Here is an 11,012-nt window from a genome sequence, read left to right on the forward strand (position 1 = left end):
AATTCCTAACATCTCAAAGCAGTAGCTACTACAGATGATTAATGTAAATTGAATTACTTTAAGGGAAAAATCTGAACTGTTAATTTTTATTCCTTCAAAAATCCTCTAAAATATGCATTTTACCACTCAGGAAACGAAAGTTTTCAAGGGCTATGTTTTATTAGGATTACTACTTGGCAGTCAAGATTAAAGATGGCTGACTTCGAATTTTAAGGTCTTTCCCCAAGTTACCTGCCTATCTTTTTGGAAGCATAGCTGTAGTTGCACTGAGACAAAAAATAATTTGAAACTCACTTTAATTCATCTTTGGAAGTGATGCTTTCACATGAAAATAAGTATTTCTGATATTCAAGTTTCACAACCCCTTGAAAACAATACAGCATTACAGTGAGTGCCTAGCAAAAGCTGAGTGCCAGCTGGGAAATTAGAGACAGCAAAGGTAAGACTTGCACAACGCAATTTGTACTGTTCTTGGATTCCAGAAAGTTAAATCATTAGTTATAGTGACAACTTATTCAAGGTTGTGCTTATCTCCAAAGTTATGGGGAAAGGCTAGTTAGTGGCACACACCTTAAATTCCAGCATCCTGAAGACTCAGGTTGAGGCCAGCCTCGTCTACTTACTGAGTTCCAGGCCAGCAAGGGTTGCATACTGAGACTCTGTCTCAATTAAAAAGTACCCAACAAGTGCCTGTGTTGGTGGTGCACGCCTTTAATCCCAGCACTTGGGAGGCAGAGGCAGGTGGATCTCTTTGAGTTCGAGACCAGCCTGGTCTACCAAGCGAGTTCCAGGACAGGCTCCAAAACAATACAGAGAAACCCTGTCTCAAAAAACCAAAAAAAAAAAAAAAAAACAGACAAAGCACTAGTATATAATAAAGGCATAAAAATATTGCACCTGTTAAGCATAGTAGTGCACACCTTTAATCCCAGTATTTAGGAATCAGAGACAGGTGGATTTTTGTGAGTTCCATGGTCAGAGCTACATAATGAGAACCTGTCTTAAAAACAAAGCAATAAGTACTCCATGAAGTGAAATGATGTGACCAGAGAAAGTTTTTGACCACAGATGCATAAATCAGAGAAACAGGATTTTTTTTCCTGTTCCGAAAAATACAGCAGGCATAATGGATAAGGAACGCAGTAACTTCATCTCCAAAAAGTAGTTACATCCTAAGGTACCAAGAACTAGAATTTTCTACCTATGATGCAACATCCAAAGGAAATTAGAGTGGAATATGTTAAGACCTTAGTAAAACTAGAGCTCCAACACTGAGAAGGGACAGTGAAAGCTATGTAGAAACTGTCTCAAAAAGACCAGGACAGAGATAGAAAGGGATAGGGGCGTGTGGATATATCTGTCCTAAAAGATTTAGACATAATATGGTTTGGATGCTGCTGTTCTCTACGGCTTATCTGTTAGGAGCTTGGTCCCCGGTGTGGTGATGTAGCAGCTGATGGCGCCTTTAAGAGGCCAGGCCTATTAGTTGATGCTAATCAACTGCAACACCATCAAAACGATAAAATGTTTCTCATGAAGCTCTGGTTAGTTCTCGCAAGGACTGTTATGAAAGTCTAAGCATGACTTTGATTTGCTTCTCTGTTTCCTGCTTTTATGTGATCACATGTTTGTGTTTGTCTGTACTCTCATAAACAACATCAAATGTTACAGAAAGGGCCCTAACCAGAAATGAGTCAAAGGTAACACAACTTTAAACTTCTAAATGCACAAGCTAATAAACCACTTTTTTCCTTCTAATGTTAGTTGCTTCAGGTATCCCATAATACTGTTTAAAAACTAATACAGATGCCAGGTTGCAGTGGTACGTGCCTTTAATCCGAACAGTTGGGAAGCAGAGGCAGATGAATCTGAGTTCAAGGCCAACCTGGTCTACAGAGTGAGTTATAGGACAGCCAAGGCTACACAGAAATCCCATCTCAGGAAAAAAAAAAAAAACAAATGGAAAATCCTTAGCAAAACAAAAACAAAAAAACTAATATATTTAGCTATTATCTATCAGTAGATCCTATAAGGCAAGGATATGTTAAGAACATTTTTAATGCATTTTATGTGCCTACTGCTTAATACACAGGGTACGTAAGAGGGATGAATCAGAGAAGGTAATTAGAACAAGGGTGAGTGGGTGTTCTAAAGAAACCTCAGCAGTTCACTGCTGTGATTCCTTTGGTGATCTGCCAAGGTCTAAGGTCAGGCCTTCAGACTTAAACCTAATTCTATCAACATAAAATTATCTCTTACGGTGGACTCATACTAGCCAAGCTCCTGTAACTATGCAGTATAACTGTAATAATAATGTAGGGGTCGGGGTTTAACTCAGTGGTAGAGCACTTGCCTCGCAAGCGCAAGGCCCTGGGTTCCATCCTCAACTCCAGGGAGGGTGGAGAGGATAATGTAAATTGTACAGGCATTCTGTTAATATAGTTAAACTTCATGGGACTGTAACAAGATTGCTTGGAGAAAATGAAGTCAGAATCAGTTAGATATAATAACAAGCTACTAAACCAGATGTGGCTGCCCTCCGTACAGATGTTGTCAATAATTTAAAGGCCTTTGGCACCTATGATACTTTCAATTCATTGCCTCCTTATTTCAAATTCATCACTGTCCTATCTGTAATACTGGCTGCTAGCATGTGCATTTTTATCAGCTGAGGGAGCTGGAAGGACATTGGAGAAGATGGCCTTTCTGCTTACTGCTGCATGAAAGACACCCAACAACACAACCCCAGTAAATCTCCCAGCAAATTTTTTGCTAAGTCAAATTTTCTGGCAGGCTATTAGTACCCTACAGTTGGCTCCTACTGAGTCTAGGCTGCTGTGCACTCAGAGAATAACTCTACCTCAGTCTGTGACTGTATCCTCCCTAACAAGATCAGGGTCTCAGGCCTAGCAGGAGCAGATGAAGCATGGCACCTCTTGCATATGTGTCCTTTGAGGACTTTCTACCTTACCCTGTTCATTCTAGAGTTTGGTTCTTAGTGATACTACATAGTGGTCAATAGCTTGCTGCTTTTCTTCCTGAGACCATCTCGTTATGTCGTCCAGACTGGCTGGAATACACAGCCTTCCTAACTCTCAGCCTTTCAAATCAGTACTGGTATTATGGGTGTATGCCACAACATCTGGCTTGCAGATGACAATTTTTATTATTTATATTTAATATATTTAGTAATATTTTCCAAGTTATTATGAGACTTTAGCTGATAGCACAGTATTCTTGTCCCTCATAGAAACTGCCTTGTTAATGTGACAAAAAAAATTTTTTAAAAGAGTATTAGTAGCCAGTAGTGGTGGCACACACCTTTAGTTCCAGCATTCAGGAGGCAGAGGCAGGTGGATCTCTTTGAGTTCGAAGCCAGCCCAGTTCTACATAGCTAGTTCCAGGACAGCCAGAGCTGTTACACAGAGAAACCGTGTCTTGGAAAAAAAAAAACCAACAAAAAATCTTAAGTCATTTTCCAAGACTAGTACTTTTTTGTTGTTTTTTGTCTTGTTTTGTTTTGTTTTTCAAGACAGGGTTTCTCTGTGTAACTTTGGAGTCTGTCTTAAAAAACAAAAACAAAACAACAAAAAAGCATTAGTTGGGGCTGGAGAGACGGCTCAGAGGTTAAGAGCACTAAGTGCTCTTCCAGAGGGTCCTGAGTTCAATTCCCAGCAACCACATGGCTCACAACCATCTATAATGAGATCTGGTACCCTCTTCTAGCCTGCAAGCATACATGCAGACAGAACACTGTATACATAATAAATAAATCTTTTTTTAAAAAAGTGTTAGTCTTGGAAAATGACTTGAGATTTTTTGTTGTTTTATTTTGTCTTGTTTTGTTTTTCAAGACAGGGTTTCTCTGTGTAACAGCTCTGGATGTCCTAGAACTCGCTCTGTAGACTGGGCTGGCCTCAAACTCACTGAGATCCACCTGCCTCTGCCTCCTGAGTACTGGGATTAAAAGCATGCACCACCACCACCCAGCAAGACTTTTTTCTTAATCAAAGTTTAAAAATTATATTGAAATTTCAAATCCTAGGCTGAGCCAATTGAAGACTATTTCAAAGTCAGCAGGATTTTCCACAATACTTAGTGGCAGTACAAGTGACAGTCATTAAGACAGCCTTGGCACATTGATGGTCTCACCTCCATCCTCAACCCGAAATGGAAGGGCTGCCTCATCTCTCTCCTGAAAAACCTGGGGCTCCTGGGGTTCACTCCTGCAATGGTTCTTCAAGGACTGCAGAGGGCTACTCAGAGACTTCCGTGTTCCCGTGAGTGTCATTTCTTTACAGATCGTTTCTTGGCCATGAGCTGTGTCCTAGAGTAACAAGTACCAGCACCGTGACTGGGGAGATACAGGAGAAACACCCTACAGCAAAGGACAAAAGAACCAAAGGCTCTTCAGATGACCAGAGAAGAAAAGAACAGCACTACAGACCCCGTGACTTGAACTAATGAACTAATGGGTAAATAATTAATTTACCAAGAGACAGCAACTAGTTAAGTTCCCTGATCGCTGAGCCAGTGCTGCTCATAGTGCTACTCTGTAACCACAACGGATCAAAGCCAGCAGAAGCCCTTGCCTCTTACCTGTTGTTTTGGTTCGTCGAATTCCCTCTCCAGCTCCTCCAGCAGAGTAACAGCCTCCTCTCCGTTCCCAGGTCTGTGCTCTTGCACCCAGGCCTGCAGCTCCGTAGGCAAGATGGCCACAAACTGCTCCAGCACCAGCAGCTCCAGGATCTGCTCCTTGGAGCGCTCCTCCGGCCTCAGCCACTGCTCACAAAGCTTCTGCAATTGGTTCAGAGCCTCCCGGGGCCCAGTGAAGTCAGAGTAGCCAAACTGTCTAAACTGCTGGCGGAAAACCTCCTGGCTCTGGAGGTTTCCCTCCAGGCTGAAGTCCTGCCTCCAAACATTTTCTTCTTCAACTTTGACAAAGCTGAGTCCATTTTGTCCTTTTGGAGCATGACAGGCCAAGGCTGTGGCCTCTCTGAACATCCTGGGCAAGACAATCTGAAAAGACTACCTTGCTGAGGCAGAGAGGAGGGAGATCCAAAGAGCCCCTACGATGGACAGTGCTCATGTTACACAGGGAAAGCATGTGCTCAGAGTGTAAACACATGTCTATGAAGGGCAGCCACTTGGGTGGATGGATATATATATTTATATAAATATATCACTTGTGGGGGGAAGACTGGCCTGCATCATTAAGGAATGCAGCTCACTGCATTTCTACACAGCAGTGCCTGTGTAGAAACAGACTAGAAGGGTGTTTCCATACAAATAATAATGTATAGATTATTCAAGACGGTTTTCAGGATGTGAGACAAAATTTTAGTGTAGCTAAAATCAATAACATTAGAGGTAGCATCAGGGATAATAAAATAGTACTCCATAAGGACAATCATGCTTTGTCCCATTCTCCAAATGTGGCTTCTGACATCACAAGATGACCAAAGGCACACAGCTAACAAACAGCAGAGCTGGACTTTGTGAGAAAAGCATTTAGCTCTGTTATGCCATGGAGTCCCCCAAAAGACAGGAACTCAAAATGAAGCACTTGCTTTGACCCAGGCAGCTTACAAGAGCTATTTTATTGGATCTCAGCAATACCATTGTGCAGTAAATACCATGCCCGTCTTTTACAGATGAAGTCAAGCATCTTGAATTTGCCTGAGTCCCCAACTGGTCAGGATGTGAACCTAGGAGTGCCTGATACTAAATCACTAGCTGTTTTTATTCCAGACTGCATTGCCCAGACCAGTCTTGGTTGTTCTTGCAAATTAGCAATTATGGCAAAAATGTTAGGATTGGGGTCAGGGGAGATGTTCATGAATGAATGTACAAAAAAAGAAAAGATTTTCCTGACTCTAAGTCACAGCATAAAAGAGTCATGGGTTCCCTTCATTCATTATTTCACAAATACTTTTTACTGTGTGCTATACAGATAGCTAAATGGAACTCTCATATTAAAAGTTCTCTTCCAAGGGTCACTTCGTTCAATGTGGGAAACAACCGGTAAACAGCATGGTAAATCAAAGGTTAGCACATGGAAAAGACCGATGACTAAGACCAGAAGAGGGGCCAGCAGAGGCAGGGAGAGCTGCCTGCGAGACGAATCTCAGAAAAATCTGATCTCAGGGGCACAAATGGGTATGAGAGGACATGGCCCGCTGAAGAAGCTGGTAGTGATTTAGGAATAGCAGACTCATGGTTGTCACCTCCAGTAATCGCTCAATTAGCCATGGGAGATGGACCCTATGACAGATTCAGTCAGATTTAGTAAATGCCCCAGGTACTTCTATATACCCATGTCTAAAAGTCTATGCCAGGCCCTGGAATACTAATGGATACTAAGAGAAAATACACCTATAGCAGAATAGCCAAGCCATCCATGGTCTGAGTGGTTGAATCCCAAAGCCACAGCATGACTGGAAGGTCTGTCTCCCACGCAGAGCAGTATGCAGAAGACATGGTTCTACAACCATTCAGACAAGAGACCATAATGGCTTGAGGAATAGGAGCCAAGGATACAGAAACTGAACAGGACTTGGAGACCTACTTGGTAAAGTGATGGGGGAAATCCTTCTGTGTATATGTTTGTCTGATTGGTTCATAAATAAAGCACTGTTGGCCAATAGGGAAGCAAGATAGGTGGGAGTAGGAGTGGAGGAGGATTCTGGGAAATGTAGTCAAGAGTAGAGAGTCGCCATGTGATCCCAGGAGGAGAGAACACGTCAGGATGTTGTCCTCAGAAAGATAAGACCTTATAAAAATATATATTAGTAATTATGGGTTAATAATTAAGTCAGAGCTAGCCATTAAGAAACCATAGCAAATGGTCAACAGCATCATAATACAGTATCCTGTGTGTTCATTTGGGACTGATGCGGCTCTGGGACCAGGCTGAAGGGAAGAATGCACATTACAATAAAGGTTTGGAAGACAGAGGAGTCAAGGTCAGGTATCATCAACATTTACTAGGCTGAGGCAAGAAGACTATAATTCCTGTTAGCTCAGGCTCTACATAGTGAGTTCTAACCTACTGTGACCCTGTTTCTAAAGAAAGAGAGAATGACAAATTCAGGTTTCTGGACACCTCTAGTGACCGGAAGATGATTGTGCCATAGACTGAACTATTCAGTAAGAAAGTTAGGTCTAGCCAGGCCGTGGTGGCACATGGCTTTAATCCCAGAGCTCGGGAGGCAGAGACAGGCAATCTCTGTGAGTTCAAGGCCAGATAGGTTCCAAAGCTACAGAGAAATCCTATCTAGAAAAACAAACAAATAAATAAAAAGTTAGGTCTGAGATACCTTCAAAGTAGCATTTCCTCTTTGCTGTGACAGATATTAACAGATGCTACTTCAGAAGTAGCCAACATTCGAACACACACACACACACACACACACACACACAAATCCAGGGATAAACATGTAATATATATAGTTGAGATAGGGTCTTGATATACAGCTAGGGCTAGTCTCAAAACTTATAATCCTCGTTACCTCTGCCTCTTAAATACCCCCAAACTTTCTTAAATTTTAGTGCCAGAGAAATAATAAAATTACTCTTGTTCTTACTAAGTCAGGATTTAAGAAATTTCAGTGCTACACAGTGATACCTTGTCTCAAAAGGGGAGTGGAGGAAGGACAAAAAACAGTAGACACTTGTCACCAAGGCTGATAACCCAAGTTTCATACCTGGAGCACAATAAGAGGAGAATCCCTGAACGTTTTCCTGCAATCTACACACACACACACACACACACACACACACACACACACACACACAGACGGAAATGTAAGCTGGGTGGTGGTGGTGCATGCCTTTAATCCCAGTACTTCAGAGGCAGGAGGATCTCAGTGAATTCGAGGCCAGCCAAGTTCTAGGACACCCCAGGACTGTTACACAGAGAAACCCTGTCTCGACAAACCAAAACAAATAAAATGTAAGCAAAGAGGGAAACAAAATGATGTGTGCTATGCTGTCAGATCTGCTTATGGTGTGTCACAGCTTTTGCCAGGGCTGCACACTGATGTGTCTTCTTCACGTAGTGATCGTGACTCTGATATATGTCTAACCTTTTAATTCCAGTGTCTATGATAGTACTCAGTTTTCAAATTTTCTTTTTTATGATCTATTTAAATATACATATATTTAGATACATACATACATACATACATACATACATACATACATACATACGGGTGTCTACTGTGCTAACGAGAGCTGTGTCCACAGAGACTACCAAAGGATATTTGATTCCCTGGAGCTGGAGTTACAGTTGTGAGCTCTGCAAACAGTGCACAGAACATGTACACGAATGAGAAATAAATGAATCTTTCCACACTGCATCACTGACTAGCTAGTAATCGAGTCTGGCCGTCAGCTGGGTATACTGTTAGTACGAATGCCACACACGTTCCCTCCATGTACTCTGGCTAGTTTATTTAAAACCAAAACCTCTTGGGATGCAGCGCTCTTTCAATGCTCTCATCGTGACTTCCAGCTCAGTCAGATGCTCCTAAACCAGATCCCAGTAACTACATCTGTGACACAGTCTACAAAGGACCCCGAGGTAAGTCAGTGTTGAGATCTCTGACTCAGTCAAGGAGTCTTGAGAAGGTTAAAGGGAACTGCATTTCCCTCAAACCACTTCACCTTTTGTCAAAAACCTGAGGAGAAACAACATATGCAAGTCCCCACCTTCTGTGGCTTGGGAGGTAACCTGGACGGCTGTTTTGTTGTTGATTTTGGTTTGGGTGGGGTTTTTTGGGGGGGGATGGCAGGGGCTCATACTTTGAGCTGGCTTTTAACAATCTGATCCTCCTGCATCGGCCACCTGAGTGCTGGGATTATAGATCTGACTTCTCTGCTGAAATGCTACTCATATCTCAGTTACAAAGTCCAAGGAAGCGTTCGTCAGAAGAGGGCCTGTTTTTTCACAAATTTGTTAATATTTATTGTCTGCAGACATCATATTAGGGGCTACAGAATTATCAAGACCTTGCCCCCGCCATTATAGAACTTAAAAGCAGGGAGGGGCACCTATTAAACAGAAGCACACATACGTATCTTATACTGAATACAAATCACAGAGCCAGACCCGGAGGCACAGGGCTGCGAGCTCAGCTACTTGCAAGGATGAGGTGGGAATTCGCTAAATTCATGGTCAGCCTGGGCAACTAGTGAGATCCCGTCTCCGATTTTCAAATAATAACCTACAGAGAGGTTGGTGCTCTCAGGGTGTTTAATAAAGGACAGACAAGACCATGACTGAGACCTGGCCTTGGAACGAGCTTTGTTCACAGCTAAGAGGCACCAACACAGGAGGCGCGGTACGTGCAAGGGCAATCGATGCAAAAACAACAACAAAAAAGCAAAAACAAACAAAAAAACAAACCGCAGGTAAATGCGGGCGGCATGTTGACAGAAAAGCGCCCCGCTGACTATGAAGTGGCCCCGCACAGTAGCAGGCTCTCCCCGAGACGCGGGGCGAGGGGTGCAGGGGAGGGTGAACTGGGATGATCGCGGCCCGACCAGAGGGATCCGGAAGGCACTGAAGCCTTGGGGCAGCACGCTAGCACTCACCTCGCTCCGCAGGTTGCCTGAACCTCCCCTGGAAGCGGGAAAGCCACGAGACTCTGCACGCCCCCCGGAAGTGGGGGGTGAGCGTGCCCCTCTAGGAACCCCGGAAGACTACTATTCTGTGGCCGTCAAGCTCTTTGGGGAGTCGGCTAGGGAGGGGTGTGCTGGGAAAGTGTGACTGGATACATGATAAAATCAGAGGTTACAGTGAAGTGGATCTTGAGAGTTGAATCAAGTCAGTCAATGTGTGGAAGTGACTGTTAGGTTTTCAAAGTGTGTTCTGTATCCGTGCTATCCAATGTGGGCACCACTGGACACATGAAGCTACTGATGATTAAAATAATGAGTACTTTTCCCTCAAATTGATCTGGCTGCAAAGGACCCCATGTTGATGATGACTCTTTCCCAACTTTATTAAGATCATTGTTTTGAGGCATACAGCTTTCCTGGCTGCAGAAAAAGGATTAAATCAAAATACGGGTGTTGAGCCTGATACAATACCTAACTAAATTAAGAGGTTCTGAAATATCCTTCAGAAACAACAGTGCTCTTTCAGGACTCTGATGGTGAACTACATATAGGCCTTCCAACAAAGCTAGTCATTTATATGTATCGCCTATTTTTTTCTTAAAAACAAGATCACTGCTTTAATCCCAGCACCCAGGAGGCAGAAGCAGGTGGATCTTGGTGAGTTCAAGACCAACCAGGTCTGCAAAGTGAGTTCCAGGACAGCCAGGACTGTTACAAAGAAACCCTGTCTCAAAAAAAAACTTCAACAAACAAAAACTATTACAAACTTTTTACCGTTTTCTCTGACCCCAGTTCTGTTATTCACTGAGCTTTGTACAGTGTGTAATTTTGTAGTCGTGACACATTCTGAATGCATCTCCTCCATGAACCTCCAAGCTGAGAGGGTTCAGGTTTTTGAAGACCATTCTAAATGCTGGGTGTATGTTGTAGCGCAGTGTCTAATATAGAAATACTTATCAAATAAGTAAATTCATGTAGTCCTAAAAAAATTCAATGTAGGAAGGCATGGTGGCACACACCTTTAATTTCAGCAATTAGAGGTAAAGGCAGGCAGATATCTCTGAGTTCTGGTCTATATGATGAGTTCCAGAACAGTCAGAGCTACAAAATAGAGACCCTGTCTCAAAAAATAAAACTCAGTAATAATAATGTTAACCCAAGGTTTCATTTCATGATTGTGAATTTCAACTGACACCTGTGGCTCCTAGCTTGACTATATTTTCTTCCACTTAGCTTCTCCTATGTTTCTTTCTGCTTTGTCAGTATCAGATTCCAGCACTGAGCTCATAGGCACATGAGCGCTACAAGACTATCTGACCAGTTCCTACATTTGTATAAGCCAATTTTCCTTAAGTGTATACATACAACACACACGTGCTGTTACTACG

At 42.7% G+C, this 11,012-nt stretch overlaps 1 protein-coding gene across 2 annotated transcripts in view; it reads right to left on the bottom strand.

Annotated features, from left to right (window-relative positions):
• Nucleotides 1-9,689, bottom strand: part of Zscan30 (zinc finger and SCAN domain containing 30) — a 14,543-nt gene extending 4,854 nt beyond the window's left edge. Inside the window, exons 1-3 of one of the 2 annotated variants that reach the window (XM_013123885.3) lie at nucleotides 9,598-9,689; nucleotides 4,600-5,069; nucleotides 4,153-4,327 (exon numbers count right to left, since the gene is read on the bottom strand). In XM_013123885.3, the coding sequence (XP_012979339.1) occupies nucleotides 4,153-4,327; nucleotides 4,600-5,004 (580 nt within the window). In that variant the 5' untranslated portion in view covers nucleotides 5,005-5,069; nucleotides 9,598-9,689. Of the gene's footprint in view, nucleotides 1-4,152; nucleotides 4,379-4,599; nucleotides 5,070-9,597 lie in introns of those variants that run through there. The other variant, XM_040757939.1, reaches the window with a different exon arrangement.
• Nucleotides 9,690-11,012: the final 1,323 nt, after the last annotated feature.

Source organism: Mesocricetus auratus, unplaced genomic scaffold, assembly GCF_017639785.1.
Source record: "Mesocricetus auratus isolate SY011 unplaced genomic scaffold, BCM_Maur_2.0 Super-Scaffold_100015, whole genome shotgun sequence".
Taxonomy (NCBI): domain Eukaryota; kingdom Metazoa; phylum Chordata; class Mammalia; order Rodentia; family Cricetidae; genus Mesocricetus; species Mesocricetus auratus.